Raw genomic sequence first — 15,350 nt, 5'->3', positions numbered from 1 at the left:
ACCTTTGGATTCCTATGTCTAGTTTGACACATTGCTCAATATACTTCTTCTGAAAGAACAAATCTGTCATTCTACCAATGGATTTTATATATTTGTGTGGTTTACCACAACAATTTCAAAATTAAGAAAAAGCTGACAAAGCACTCAATGCTTTTCAAACCCATGACCCATATGAATCAGTAATCTTAAGTGATCTGCTTGATAACAGTTAAATCATTAATGAACAGAAATCTGTAAATGGACTTAGACAAGTAAATTCTAACCACATTATAGTAATTCTAAGATATCCTACACTGAAATTGCTTGCATTCATCTTACACAGACACGATGACCCCCTTAGCTATAATAAATCGGTTTTCGTTAAGCATTTTATTTTATTAGTATTTTTTTTTTTGGTTAAGCATTTTAAATGACTTATCACAAATGATATATTTACACATTTTATTTTATTCTAAAAACTAAAAAGCTAAGCTTTATTTTTGTTTTTAGAATAAATACTTTGAAACAAAGGTCCAACTGTGATCCTTTCTTTGAATAATGTGCATACTCACCAACTGCAACATACAAGCTGCTGCCAAAATGGCAATAACTCGACTGGGCTTTATTAAGACATCATCGCGATATAGTGACCCAAATGCAACCTGTAGTGCTGAAAACAAAAGTAGACATAGGGAATGAAATAAGAACAGTATCTATAAAAGTATTACTAAACTAACAACAACGATCATCTTCATACTCTAAGACATACATATAAATTTAGGATGTACATAAAAGGATAAGAGAAGTATCAATAATTAAAATGTTAGTAATGGTTATCGATTAATGGTGCTAATTTAATAACAGTGTTACAAATTTCCATTTATTCTACCTAACAGCTGGATTCTTCTGTATCTAATCTTGACAGAGATTAAGATATTAATCAGAATTAAGACACCCTTGGAGGGACACCTGGGTGGCTCAGTGGATAAGCATCTGCCTTTGGCTCAGGTCATGATCCCAGGGTCCTGGGATTAAGTCCCACATCAGGCTCCCCACAGGAAGCCTGCTTCTCCCTCTGCTTGTGTCTCTGCCTCTCTCTCTAGGTCTCTCATGAATAAATAAAATCTTAAAAAAAAAAAAGACACCCTTGGAAAAGTTTTATAAAGATACCCTGAGTAGACCAATCATTAAGTACACAGACCCCATGATACTCTTAACCCTGGTGCTTTCAGTGCTTCATTACTGGGGAGTGGGGAATAGCTCCAGGTCCTCTCCATGCCACACTCTCCCCTAGCCACCACAGCTATTTAGGCCTATCCTTCCTTCTCTCTATTGCCACTTTTGCATGTGTTTATACATATCCTTAACTTTTTTCTTTGCCTCCGTTTTAAGTACTGGGTACTTAACATTTGGATAAAGAGGGGAGCAGAGAATGAGCACTGGAACAGTAATTAGAAAAACTATAGGCCGACTGAGGTTCACTAAACTGCTAAAACCTAAAATAAGTCCCTAAATCCTTTAAGCCTCAGCTTCCTCATCTAAGAACTCGGAGCTCTAAAACACCAATTACATGAAAGTCTTCATACATGGGGAATACTTCACCCTACATCTTCCACATCCCAGGCAGATATATTTACAAGCTTAAGTAAGCAAACTGATAAGACCTACATGACTAAGTAGGTTAAGGACAGATAGAATAGAATTGATAAAAACTATGGAGCAAATCAACACAAAACTGTCACCCTGGCATATTAAATGGGGCTTTTTTCCTAGCCTACAAGGTTAGAAAAAAATATTTATTTTCTACCAAAAGAAAAAAAAAAGATTATGTTATAATTTTTGCATAATAGTAATTATGGTGGTGGTTACCTTCTATATCAATATTCTGGTCAGGAATCTCCAGTTCAATAATATTCATGCTGGATTCTTTCCAAGAACCACTGAACATACTAGAAAAGTAGCCAGACTTAAAAAAAGAAAAACAAAAAAAAAAAACCACGATTATCCAGTACTTTGTTTCTTCCAAATTACTTTCCCATTCCTAATTCCAAACAACTGTTCAATCAAAAAGAATACATATTATTTCAAGAGAAAAAGAATTGCTAAATATGTCTACAGGAAAAATGAAATTAAGGACACTTAAGGTATGTCAGAATACTTTGTTGAGCATTAATTTAATGAAAACTAAACCAAATTCTCATATTACTATCTGAACTGAATCCCTATATTACTATTTGAAACTTACATTAGCTTTTTACTTAGTTAAATCAATTTCTGCATCTTGTATATGCTTTCCTTATCAATGACATCCTAAATTCAAGCTTTGTAACACATATTTAAGACTCTCATAAACATCTGACAACACACAAGGTGAATACATAATTACATACTCAGAAGGAGTGAACCTTCATACTGTTGAATCCTTACTGTGTTAGTGGCTGTAAAGGGTCCAAACCAGTCCCGAGTCAGCATTAAAGGGATGTTCCCCAGAAATTAAGATAAATCCAAAGTTTAGTTTTACCCTAATCAGAAAATTCCAGAATGGACTTAAATTCTTGGAAAGGTACCAGAACAGATGAAGTCTTTAGTTACAATCTAGATGGCACCTCTCATAATTAGAATTACTTTGGAATAGATCAGATATTGACTAATTTTACAGAATACTTGAATGTATAAGGCACTGTGAATACAGCAGTAAACAAAATATTGTTTCACTCCTTAGAGGTCTTACTATATTTTAGCATTTGACTTGCACTATTATCAATACAGTTTCTCTTGAGAGGCAAAGCCTTCAGAGACGTACTCTCATCCTTAAATTCACAAAACTGCTTTCATAGATTAAAAAAAAAGAGGACATGGACCCTAGCCTCAAGTTGAGGCCACTGTTCTGATATATTCCCCAGGCTATATACTTCAAGCCAAAGTAAATTTATTCAAAAAAATCAAATAAAAACCATGATTAAAATGTTATCTTTTTTTTTAAATGTTATCGCTTTAAAATATTCGTACTGAAAATCTTGTACTATACTGTCTTACCAGTAATTACTGTCAAACAGTGAAGAAGGGAGAAAATATAAACTCCAGAGGATAAAAACTGAACTGTCCACTGTTCTATTCCCAGTGCCTAGAACAATGATTTGAAGAAAGAACAGATAGATTTGATGAAAAAATGAGTAAAATATTTGAGCCATTAAAGTGACTCTTTCATTTTGAAAGTTTTGAATCTTTAAATTAAATGAGGAGGCAGATAGTAATATTTTCAGCACACAAACCAAATATGTATATCAGCTGAATGAATTAGTTTGTATTTGTTGGGTCTGGTCTTTAATTTAGCTGCATTTTCCAGAAGAAAAGAATAAGTGTCAAAACTTCCCATTCATATTCAACCATAACTACAAATAACATTTCGGCTAAATTCATCCAATTTAAATAATTATATACAAATAAACAAATTCAGCAATTTCCCCTTTTTTCTCTTTTGTCAACAAAAGGCATCAATACAAGAACCTCATTGAAGTAATGACAAAAATTTGCTGGGCTGGTATGACAATAAATATTCAAAATCTGTTTTCTAGACCAAACTAAGTATATGCTGTATTTCTAATAAAACAAGACTTTGGAATGAGATGTTAGGACTTAAACAACTGTCCATGCAAAGTAGTGAAATGCAATTAGAAAGAACATGACTTGAAAGAGTTTGAGCTATTTTTAAATAACTACCTAGATTACTGAAATAGAAAAATACTTACTTGACATAAATATATTTTGTGTAAGTTCCACTCTTCTCCTAGAGCACAAATCTTAATGTCACTATTTTCACCATTCAAAAATAATGTTTGGTAAATATATTTGGATGTACTCTTTAATTTTTTCCTGTTAAAAGAAATGCAAATATAATATGTGTATTACTGAATGTTTTATTCATATTGCATAAAACAAAATATTCTTGTTGTTCAATTTCTATTAAACAGAGCCAACCTGTCCACTGTGTAAAAGGATAGAGGAATATTATATGCAAATTTGCATTAGAACATAAGAAACTAATTAATAGTAGTTATCTCTAGGGTATTCTATTCCCAAAAGGGTTAATAGTGGCTAGATGGGACATCATATACAGGTGACCTTTCACTGTGCACCTTTTTGTAATTTGTGATTGTTGAACTAAGTGAATTACCTGTAAGTCAGCACAGTGATTTTTCTGACTTCCTTGTTTAGAGAATAGTACTATGAAGGATCTCAATACAACTGCAATGATACTTTTTTGCAACTACAAAATGGAGAACAAGAGTAAAAATTTTACCTACCCAAGTAATTTTCAGAGTAATTTACATTTAATCTTATTTTGGTACCAAACTATTCTTAAACTAGTCAAACAACTTTTTTTCCCCGTTAGACAAATGGTTTGCAGCCTTACATCAAAGGTTTTCAAAACTAAGCTCAATGAAGAGTGTCTTCGGGGCCACCAGAAGAAAGAGCTAAGAAGTAAACCCTGGACACCCTCACCTAACTTCAACTAGAGCAGCATCACATCTTGGGGATTTCCTTTTTTTTTTTTTTTTAAGATTTTATTTATTTATTCATGAGAGACACAGGCAGAGGGAGAAGCAGGCTCCAGGCAGGGAGCCCGAAGCGGAACTCGATCCCGGGACTCCAGGATCACGCCCTGTGCCAAAGGCAGGCGCTAAACCGCTGAGCCACCCAGGGATCCCCAATATCTTGGGGATTCTGCGTAAGATCTCATTTAAAAGATGAATTGTATATATTTTTAAGTTTGATAATCATTGTTCAAGATGGTCCAATGAGTAAGAAAAGCCGTAGGCAAAGGCCAATGCATACTTTTTCATATTCCTGGCCAATCCTGACAAGTTTTCTTGGTAGTTAAAATGTTTCATCTTTCAAAAAAAAAAAAATGAAGCTATCATTTCAGATGATGTCTTGAACCAGTGTGTTTGACATGTCTTCCCAACAGATAGTAAAAAGAGCACATGCTTTGGTGGTGGAGAGACTTGGGTTTGAATCCCAGCTCCACCACAGCTCAGTTACCCTAGATGTAAAGAGGATATTAATAATAACCACTTTATTGGGTTACTGTGAGAAATAAATGGGACAATATAGTTTCTAGTTCCTGATGGCACCATCCCCAAATTACATTAAAAGATTAAAAGCACAGAAAGGAATAAGCCTACAACAGCAGAGAGTAAGGATGGGTTTATCACCTGGTGAGAGAATTCAGTAGATCTGGAAGTTAGAAAATGAAATGGAACACAAAAGAGCAGCAAAAGCCCCAACCTGGAATACATCGTGAAGGTCTAGGATGGAGGCTGAAACCCATCTGCCCTTCAGAAGCCTGTGTGGGTTGAGGGGAGGAGGTCTCAGGGGAAGAAAAGGCAAAAGTGAGGCCAAAAATGGGAAATACGTTCCCCTAATGGCCTCTTCCACCATGTATGAATACAGAACACAGATAGCCAGAATATAGATAACTCAGACAAAGGTTCCAAGGCTCTTCTAGGAAGGAGAGGACAAATCTATCAGGAAAAGCTAAGACTTTAGTGTAGGTGTTGGCACCCCGGACAAAGCAATCCTCATTCTGGCATTTGAGGAATCTGTAGTTTGTGAGCTCTTAACCCATTCACCCTGAATCATGGTCCCCAAACCATGTGTCTAAGCACCTGGAGCACCACAGCAAACTCAAGGATGCGTGTGGAGTATTTTATATTGGAAGGAAACAACACAGCAGTATCTTTCAGGTACTATACTATCTACTACTATTAAGCAGTAGTTTGAGCCTAACTGTGAGGTACTTCTTTAGGACTGGAGGTACCATGAAAAATATTACTGAGACACTAAGGGTTCTGTGAACAAAAAAAGTTTGGGAACCTCTACTCTAAAACAAAGCATGTTCCACTCATATCCAATTCAGTAGTCAGTCTTCCTAAAGCAAAGGCTTGGTAGCAATAGATCTATTTACTCTATTAAAACATACACACACGCACACACACACAAACATACACATACCAGTTATTCATTCTTAAATATAAGCAGACAACCAAGGATGACCCAATATGGAGAGAATTGGGAGATTAAAGACTATTGAAAAGAGAGGAACTGGCCCCAGAAGAAATATATTAATTTAGGAAAAAGGGAACTTAAAACACTCTAAAATTGGTGTATCTAGAAATCTGAGAGAATATTACATTTATAAAACAACAGGATACTATGATGAAACAAGGAGAAAAAAGAGCTCTTAGAGACTAAAAAGCAGGTTACTGAAATTACAAAGCCAAACGAGAGTCAGACTGATAAAGTTAAGGAAACTTCCCAGAACTTAAAGCAAAAAGCACCTAGAAAGGAAAAAAAGAAAAAAGGAACAGGTACAATCCAAGAAATCCAAAATCTGATTAAGAGGAGTCCAAGAAAGAGAAAAAGATAATAGGAAAAAGGAAATCCTGAAAGAAAATGTCTCCAAACTAGTCTCCAGATTGTAAGGTCAACCAAGCACTGAGGCAATTAAAAAACCCGCACTTATGGGCAGCCCAGAGGCTCAGTGGTTTAGCGCCATCTTCAGCCCAGGACGTGATCCTGGAGACCCGGGATCGAGTCCTGAGTTGGGCTCCATGCATGGAGCCTGCTTCTCCCTCTGCCTGTGTCTCTGCCTCTCTCTCTCCCTCTGTCTCTCTCATGAATATATAAATAAAATCTTAAAAAAAAAAAGAAAAACCTACACTTAAGCACATTCTAGTTAAATTCCAAAATACCAAAGAAAAAAATTCCAAAATTTCCAGAGGGAAAAAAGGTCACCTAAACAGAAAAGAGAATTATTATTATTTTTTAATAGATTTTATTTATCTATTCATGAGAGACATGCAGAGAGAGGACGTCCCAAGAAAAGAGAATTAATTAGACCAGCATCCTATTTCTCATCAACACTGTAGGCTAGAAGACAAGGAAGTAGTATCATCAAGGATATGAAATTATTTTAGATTAGGTTTCCATACCCTGCCAAAGGATGAACAAAGTCAAAGGCTAAATTTACATTTAGACAAGCACAAATTACCTCCTTTTGCATCCTTTCTGAGGAAAATACATGAGGATGCAGATCCCTAAAATGGGTGAGAAAGAAAAAGACACAGGCTACAGAAAAATTAGATACAATCCTAGAGATGTGGTAAAATGAAGTCCCTGGATAAGCGCAGACCTGGAGAATGATGGATACAGAATGGAATAGGAGGATGAGGGACGCCTGGGTGGCTCAGCGCTGGAGCATCTGCCTTCATCTTGGGATCGAGTACCGCAGCAGGCTTCCTGCATGGAGCCTGCTTCTCTCTCTGCTTCTCTCTCTCTCTGTGTGTGTGTGTCTCATGAATAAGTAAATAAAATCTTAAAAAAAAAAAAAAGGAATAGGAGGATGAAGGGTGGAGGCAGGACTTGGGTTTAGAGGAGGACACCATGAAAATACATTTGGAAGATAGAAAAGCCTGAATATATAATGAAGAAATATTATTCTTTTGCCAATGTTGAGGAGGGGAGAGTCAAACTCTAGGAAAATAAAAAAGCAATACAAAAAAAGGGAACTATGCAATAAGATACAAATGAAAACAGGGTTTGACTTCTGAGCACTTGATGGAATATAGAAAAAAGATTGCACTTAAATGTGAGGTTAGAAAACGTCAACAGAAAAACGAGTTGTGACATCGCACACAGGAAGTATAATATATAATCCTAGCACACTACTTGTTGGCAGTGAACGGTATGTACATAGTTATAACAAACACTGTCTACTAGGTCTCAAAATTTAATGACAATCTAGACACAGCAAAACCCAAGATCTGGTTGCAGAACAGTTGAGTTTTAATAGTTACGTTGACATAGAAGTAAAAAGATGCAGCTGTCAAGGCGTTAAATGAGTGGAAGGTGGGTGGGCCTGGAAGCCAAAGCTCTTCATGGAGTAGATGGCTAAGGTGGGAGAGCACATCTGACAACCTCAGGGACCATGACTGGTGCCAACACACAAATTTCTATTAAATTTCTTAATATTTTCTTACACCTTTCATCCATGCTGGGCTGAACAGCCAGGCCTCTTCTACTGATATAAAACATACTAAATTCTCGATGTATTTTGTAATACGGCTTTATACACTTTCTAGTCCACTCATGTAGTTCAGGGGTTAGCAAAGTTTTTCTGTGAAGGTCTGGACAATAAATATTTTTGGCTTTGTGGGCTCGACAGGCTCCAAGCGAGTGTGTTGGCATCCCAGTGGGCAGCTGCCTGCCTGCCCGTCTTACCCTACCACATCTCAGCAAACTTCTCTACTGTCTAGTGCGGGCTACAGCCACACCACCTCCAATATCTGAATTTCAGTTTGGGAAAGATGGCTATATTCTACATTTGTTCCTTCCTTGGGTATTCGGTCTCAGTCCAAGTCGTGATTACACCCTTATACCCTCTATTCCTGTATATTTGTAGAGATCTCTTTCCTTAGTAGTTTACCTTCAGTCCTTAATTCCCCATTACTTGTTAACAATGGTTGTGTTAAATTTTCCCTGTTCAAATTACTGCATAATTTCTTTTAATCAGACCCTGACACACAGATTTCAATGACATTAAACATAAGTGGTCTAAATAATAGTTAAAAGGCATAGATTATCCTAATGGATTAAAAAAAAAAAAGGCTACACCCAACTATATGCTCTCTACAAGCTGCCTATTATAAAGATACAGGTAAAAAAGGAAACAATGGAAAAGATATATGTTTTAACACTTATCGAAAGTAATCATGGAAATATTACCAGGGATAAAGAGAGTGTGTAATGATAAAGGGGGCCAAGTTTTCAAGGAGACATAATATTTACTGAGTGCTTCAACATCCGGCAGGTCGGGCTATGGCTCAGCAGTTTAGCACCACCTTCAGCCCAGGGCGTGACCCCGGGGATCCCTGGCTGGAGTCCCGCATGGAGCCTGCTTCTCCCTCTGCCTGTGTCTCTGCCTCTCTCTCTTTCTCTGTATCTCTCATGAATAAATAAATAAAATCTTAAAAAAAAAAAAAAAGAACCACACTCATTAGGCACTGTTCATTATACACAATCTAATATCTGTCAAACCGTAAAATGCAAGTACTAGCATCTCCATCTTCCTTATGAGGAAATAAGGCTAGTGAGCACAGAATGCAGACTAGACCTCAGAATCTGAGCTCAGCTCACCAGACTAACCCTCCAGAGAAGGAAACTCGACGTCTGGGCGGGGGGCGGTGCGAGGTGGGGGGCGGGGGTGTCCATTTTTGTAAATAAACACGGCCCTCCCTGCAGAAACCTGCACGAAAGGCCTCTAGACATCCAACTACTGAAACAGAGGGTAGGGATCCCTGGGTGGCGCAGTGGTTTGGTGCCTGCCTTTGCCCAGGGCGTGACCCCGGGGTCCCGGGATCGAGTCCCACATCGGGCTCCCTGCATGGAGCCTGCTTCTCCCTCTGCCTGTGTCTCTGCCTCTCTCTCTCTCTCTCTGTGTGACTATCATAAATAAATAAAAAATTAAAAATTAAAAAAAAAAGGAAACAGAGTATCCGTGAACCTCTCATCTAACGACACATACGTCATACTCGTGTTAAGTACAGCGGAGATCTTCGAGTTTTTTAAAGTTTCATTAAAAAAAAAAAAAAAAAAAGTACATTTGTGACCCCCGCTGACGATCTTACAAACAAAACAAAACAAAACAAAACACCAACCGGGTTGCTTTGCGTGAAAACACTGTACGCACAAACTACATTCTAATTTTTTTTTTTTTTACATTCTAATTTTCTAATTCACCAATTAACATCCTGTTCTTCAACTCTGAGAAGAAAGAAAAAAAAAAAAAAAGGCGTGGGGGGTGGGCAGAGCAGGCTGCAGCGCGGGCTGGCGTTCCGGGTCCCCGTCGGTGAACGTCCCCGTCGCGGCCGGGAGGGCGCCCCGCGGCTCCCGCCACTGCCCTCCACACCCGCGGGCGGCGGCACGGGGGCCCCTTAAGGTGACCGGACGCAGAAGGACGCGCTCTCCCGCCGCCCGCCCGGACAGGAGGCGCAAGCTCGGCCCGGCGCCCCCGGGTCACGGCCCCCGGGTCGCGGCCCAGGTCACGGGTCACGGCCCCCGGTCAGGGGTCACGGCCCCCGCCCGCCGCCCCCACGCACCTGCGCGGCGTGTTGAGGAGCCGCTGCTGCTCGTCGCCTTCGTCCTCGTCGTCGTCCGTGTCGGAGTCCGGGTGGCAGTAGCACAAGGCCCCGCCGCTCCGCTTGCGCTTGCGGCCGCCGGGACAGTAGCAGAAGCCGTGGCCGGCCCCGCCGCCGCCGCCGCCGCCGCCGCCCCCGCCCGCGTCCGGCCTGCGAGCCGCGCCCCCGGCCCCGGAAGCCGGCTCCGGCGGGGCTCGGGCTCGCCCGCGGCGGCGCAGCACCCGGCTGCTCAGGGAGCCCATGGACCGCGGCTCCCCGGGGCCTCGGCGCTCCTCAGCGAGCGCGGCGGAGACCGCCTCCCGCCATGGCCCGGCCGCCCGCCGGGTGCCTACGCCGCCGCCTCCTCACGCGCGGCCCCAACCGTCGCCGCGGGCGCCGCCGCCTCCATCCTCCGCCCCGCCCGCCGCGTCCAGCCGCGTCCAGCCGCGTCCAGCCGCGTCCAGCCGCGCGGCGCGCCGGGCCCGCAGCACCTCGCCCCTCGCTGTCGCAACAAAGCGCGGACCGGAAGGCGCGTGCGCGCGGCGAGCCTCCGGAAGGGGCGGGGCCAGGGGGCGGTGGGCGGAGCCTGCGCCGGAGCGGCCGCGGGCGGGGCGGGGCCTCGGCGGGGCGGGGCGGGGCCTCGGCGGGGGCGGCCCGGGTCGCCGGCTCCCGTGACCCGCGGGCCGACCTCGGCGTGCGCATCCCTGCCCGCAGCCCGGTTCCAGCGCGGCCGGGACTTGCAGCGCGGGGGTCCCCTCCCCTGCAGGAGCCGGCCCCTTGCCGGGATCCCGCGGGCGGGGGTTTGCCAAGCCTTCCTGGGGAGGACGACTGCGCAGAGGGGTGGGCCTCGGCCTGCTTCTGCCCTAGGCGCTTAGGGCGGGCGTTCCCGGCCCTCCGTGGCTGCGGTCCTCGCGTGGAGCGTGGAGCGAGGGGCTCGGGGACGGCCAGCCTGCGCCCCCTGACTCCCCAGTGCTCCTTTCCCAAGTACGGGCCATGGCTTAGTGACACCATAACCCCCCCCCCCCCCACGTGGCCCCGCCGCAAGTATGAGGATTCAAGACTAAAATCGTTGTGATTCAGTCTTTCAAATAGAACGATACAGAACGAAGCTCGCCCTCCCCCTCGGGCTTTCCCATGCATGTTCCTGTACCCAAGAGCAAGGTGTGTTCTTTAACACATTCAGGCACGTAATTATACCGCACCTGTCATTCTGCACCTTGCTCCTTTCTCAGACTTGCACTTCGGGAGGCTTATCCAGTCGACGTTTCTCCAGGTAATTTTCACTGTTGATTGTGTCCCTACCCCGCGATTTATCTTTTGAGGGAGCGAGGTCGTTCCTAGAGTAGCAATGAACACTGCGTGCAAAGGTTCACGGAGCAAGGGGCGCCTGGATGGCTCAGTCGGTGAAGCGCCCGCCTTCTGCCCAGGTCAGGATCTGAGTCCTGGGAGCAAGCCTCACATTGGGCCCCCAACTCAGCCAGGAGTTGGCTTCCCCCTCTCCCTCTGTGATCTCTCGCTTTCGCTCTCCCCTCAAATAAAATCTTAAAAGATTCATCAAATAGATTCCTAGAAGCGGATTTCCTGGGAACTTTCCATCTTTATTAGCTGTTTCCAGGTTGGTCTCTGAAATGATTGCACCAGTTTATGTAGTTGAGGGCCCCAGCGGGCTGGTGTCTGACTTATCCCTGAGAAATCTGAATGGGGAGAGGCCGGTTGAAGCAGCTTCTTGGGAAGGGGTGGGATGGAAAGGGGCAGAGAATGATGGCAGCAAGGGGATCAGTCATCATGCCCGGAATTTGTCAGCACAAAGGATGTGCAAGTGTCTCCCATGGAAAAAGCATGGGCTACCAGAAGACAGCCAGCATGGGATCATCTAAGGTTCTGTCCCAGAAGCCTGTGTGGAAGGATAAACTGATTTTAGCAAGAGTAACTGAAGAATGGAATCCCCAGGGGCTGGAGAAGGAGAATCCATTTGCTTTGCCAAAGGAACAGAAGATGAGTAGTTCCCTGGTGATGGGGTTGATAAAGGAACCTAGGAGAATGCCCTCAAGAATCAGCTTCAGGGACGCCTGGGTGGCTCAGTAGTTGAGCATCTGCCTTTGGCTCAGGGCGTGACCCTGGGGTCCTGGGATCTAGTCTCACATTGGGCTCCCACTTTACCGGTTTTAAAGACCCAGGTGAGTAGAGCCGGGAGACCCCTCCGGACCAAGGAGCTGGCCACGAAGTGAGCATTTCCCAGGTAGCAGCTCAGAATCAGCTCCTCACCAGTGAGGGGCCGAAGCAAACCAACCTGCCTGAACAAATGACATGCACTGTGACCCCCATGGTACCTGGTAAACCCTGGTGTTGACTTGGCAGCTCATACACTTCCAAGATCCCCGCAGGGAACCTGCTTCTCCCTCTGCCTGTGTCTCTGCCTCTCTCTGTGTCTCTCAGGAATAAATAAAATCTTTAAAAAATCAGCTTTAAAGATCTGGCAATGTTAAAGTGCTGACCCTCGACCACCACAGCCATAACAGGTAAGAACTTCCCTGCTTCCCTTTAAGTCTTCTCCCTCCTGCTACACCCAGGCTGTTTGGGCTGGGGTGGAGTGTTGGGTATGTGGAAGGAAACTCAGGTGGAGAAAGAAGAGAAGCCCACTCTATTCCTTATTCCTGCTGCCAATAGGCCAGAGCTGAGCAAGGGAAGAAGCCTCAACTGTAAATCCAGTTTGCAATTTTGATCAGACATATTAATGACTAAAGTGACCTTAAGGGACTACACAGTAGGACTTTTTAAAACCTAAGAGTTACCAGAAAGGTTCCAGCTCTATCCTCTGAATTTTCATCTAAAGCTGGGAGAAGAGCTGGGCCCATGAACAGTGGGAGAGAAAAACAAAGTGCCTCATAATTATATTCCAGAGTCATGCTTGTCCTTGACCATAAACATCCTTCCGAGGTATAATCCTGGCCATTATACCATCGCCAAAAAAAAAAAAAGAAAAAAAGCCTTATCCTGCCTCCAGTGAACAAATTAAATTTAAAATTTTGGCTAAATTATATATATAACTTAAAAACTACCAAGAACTTGTAATGCTTCCAGAGTCAAATAAAGTTGGAGATGCCATACTTTTCTAGGTAGGCATCAAAGCAGGAGTACTGTTTCCTATAATTAATGCGAATGACTAAGTAGTCATACAAATAACCTTTACCAATAACTCAGGCATTTATAATGGGCAGGTAGAAACAAATTGAAAAAAAAATTCATCTATCAAAATACAATAGATATTATAGAGTGAACAAAGAAGGCAGTTATTCTCACTTAATTCAAATGTTCTATTTAGTAGAACAGAGAGCATCACTCATTTCTGGAGAATAAATTAATACATTATTTTATATCATTAGTGTTTGGTGTATGTGAACATTAGTGTTATAGCAGTGAGTGCACATAAGACTAAATATATTATTTTTTTCTTAATGTTGTAGTTTCTAATAGAAACTGAGCGATACAAGCTTTTTAAAGACCTCTCCTTTTAGGGTCCATGGTGAAAAATCTCAGAGGTGGAAAAGTAAATTAGAGAAAGAATACACCTCATTTTAAAGATACCATATTTTATTAAAATTATTTTTCCATGTATACAAACTGAACTTTTGATTAAAATCAAGTACAACTTCAGAATAATTCTAGAGTTGAAAGGCACATGCAAACGTAAATTACTACAAATTAACAGAATTGAAAAATATTTTTTAAATTATTTTTAGCACAAAAAGAATTCCTTTAAGTAAATTCAGAACATTATACCATCACAAAAAAAAAAAAACCTAGTTGCACACTTTTTTCCATTCATCTTCCAGCTAGATTAAGATATTAACCATAACAACATGGAATGTTCAGCATTTATGTTTGTTAATCACACATATATAATCTATATCACCACACCTAGAATTTAATTTGTCAGAAAGCTGGCTGATTTTTGGTATACTTCAACCCGGAGAGAGTAGTAATCTTAACATAAGATGTGAGGAAGGAAGTCTCCAATGCAAACGTTTGTAGATTAACTAACAGTACAGACAAAATCTAAACAAAGGAGATTATTGGATGTCTTCAAAGTATGATCATGCAAAATAGCAAATTGGATAGATAGTCTTATGAACTAGATACTCACAATTTCAAATCAAGAAATTACTAGTCACTTTGAAATCAGAACTAGGGAAGCAGAGAGTGATTTTAGAATAATCTTTCAATCTTCCATTTCAATAGTTTTTCACCAAAATCATGAAATAAATTTAATACATTCCAATTTCTGTGAAACACAGATGAGGAAGAAATCTGTTTAAAAGGTGGAGTACATTTTTATTTCTAATTTTAAATCTCCTTTTAGGTTTTATAAGCTTTGAAATGCAAGTACAGCTTTAAAGCATCATAATGAGTAATTGCTGATGAATAATAAGAGTCAGTCTGTATGTATCCTAGGAAGCATCAGTAGGCGTTTTAATTGGAAATAAGCATTCTGAGATAATGCTAATAGCAGTGTAGAAAAACGAAGTTAAAAAAAATTTCAAAGTGTTGGGAATCCTCCTTTCCTTCTTGGATTTTATTTTAATCATCTCCTCCACAGAGAATGAGCAGAACCTTTCTGTAGTCTCCAGATGTGTCACCCTGGGAACAAGGGAAGCAAAGATACAGTCAGAAAAAATGGCTTTTAACATGGAATTCACAGCTCAGAGTCATCAGAGTGTTAACTCTGTTAACTCAGAGTGTTAACTTTTTAAATATTCTCTGGCTTTTTCCAGAAAGGTGTTTTTTTGTTTTTTTGTTTTTTTAAGAATATGTGTTATTTTTTTAATTGCAAAAAATAATACATGTTCAATGTTGAGAATAAAGACCTAAAAGAAGATAAAAATCCTAATTCCACCATCTAGAGATTACTATTCCTCACACTTTGGTGTGTGCATATCCTTACAGACTTTTTTCTATATGTATAGATTCCTGTGTGATCGCCCTAGAGTGTTCTGTATTCTTTTTTCTTTTTTTTTTTTACATAAGTAGACTCTTTTAATTTATTAGATATTCTCCTACAACGTCATTCTTTGATGATTAAAAGGTATTCCATTGTATACAAGTAACATAATTTATTAGATCACCCTCCCCCACTGTTAGGTATTTCTTGTTTCCAGTTTTTCACTATTATAAACACTGCTGCAATAAGCAATT

The 15,350-nt window shown here is 41.4% G+C and overlaps 2 protein-coding genes across 5 annotated transcripts in view; both read right to left on the bottom strand.

The window, feature by feature from the left end:
• The window catches only part of GMCL1 (germ cell-less 1, spermatogenesis associated), a 60,767-nt gene extending 50,332 nt beyond the window's left edge, over positions 1 to 10,435 (bottom strand). For both annotated transcript variants that reach the window (XM_049115937.1, XM_025470637.3), the window contains exons 1-4: positions 10,140 to 10,435; positions 3,729 to 3,852; positions 1,849 to 1,945; positions 552 to 649 (exon numbers count right to left, since the gene is read on the bottom strand). In XM_049115937.1, coding sequence (XP_048971894.1) covers positions 552 to 649; positions 1,849 to 1,945; positions 3,729 to 3,852; positions 10,140 to 10,420 — 600 coding nt within the window. In that variant the 5' untranslated portion in view covers positions 10,421 to 10,435. The remainder of the gene's footprint in view (positions 1 to 551; positions 650 to 1,848; positions 1,946 to 3,728; positions 3,853 to 10,139) is intronic.
• Positions 10,436 to 13,730: 3,295 nt separating this feature from the next.
• ANXA4 (annexin A4) overlaps positions 13,731 to 15,350 on the bottom strand; it is a 48,191-nt gene continuing 46,571 nt past the window's right edge. For all 3 annotated transcript variants that reach the window (XM_025470589.3, XM_025470593.3, XM_025470600.3), the window contains exon 13: positions 13,731 to 14,795. In XM_025470589.3, the coding sequence (XP_025326374.1) occupies positions 14,736 to 14,795 (60 nt within the window). In that variant the 3' untranslated portion in view covers positions 13,731 to 14,735. The remainder of the gene's footprint in view (positions 14,796 to 15,350) is intronic.

Source organism: Canis lupus, chromosome 10, assembly GCF_003254725.2.
Source record: "Canis lupus dingo isolate Sandy chromosome 10, ASM325472v2, whole genome shotgun sequence".
In the NCBI taxonomy this organism is placed as follows: Eukaryota; Metazoa; Chordata; class Mammalia; order Carnivora; family Canidae; genus Canis; species Canis lupus.
The sequence above is the reverse complement of the archived record's forward strand: the minus strand, read 5'-3'. Positions and strand labels throughout refer to the sequence as shown.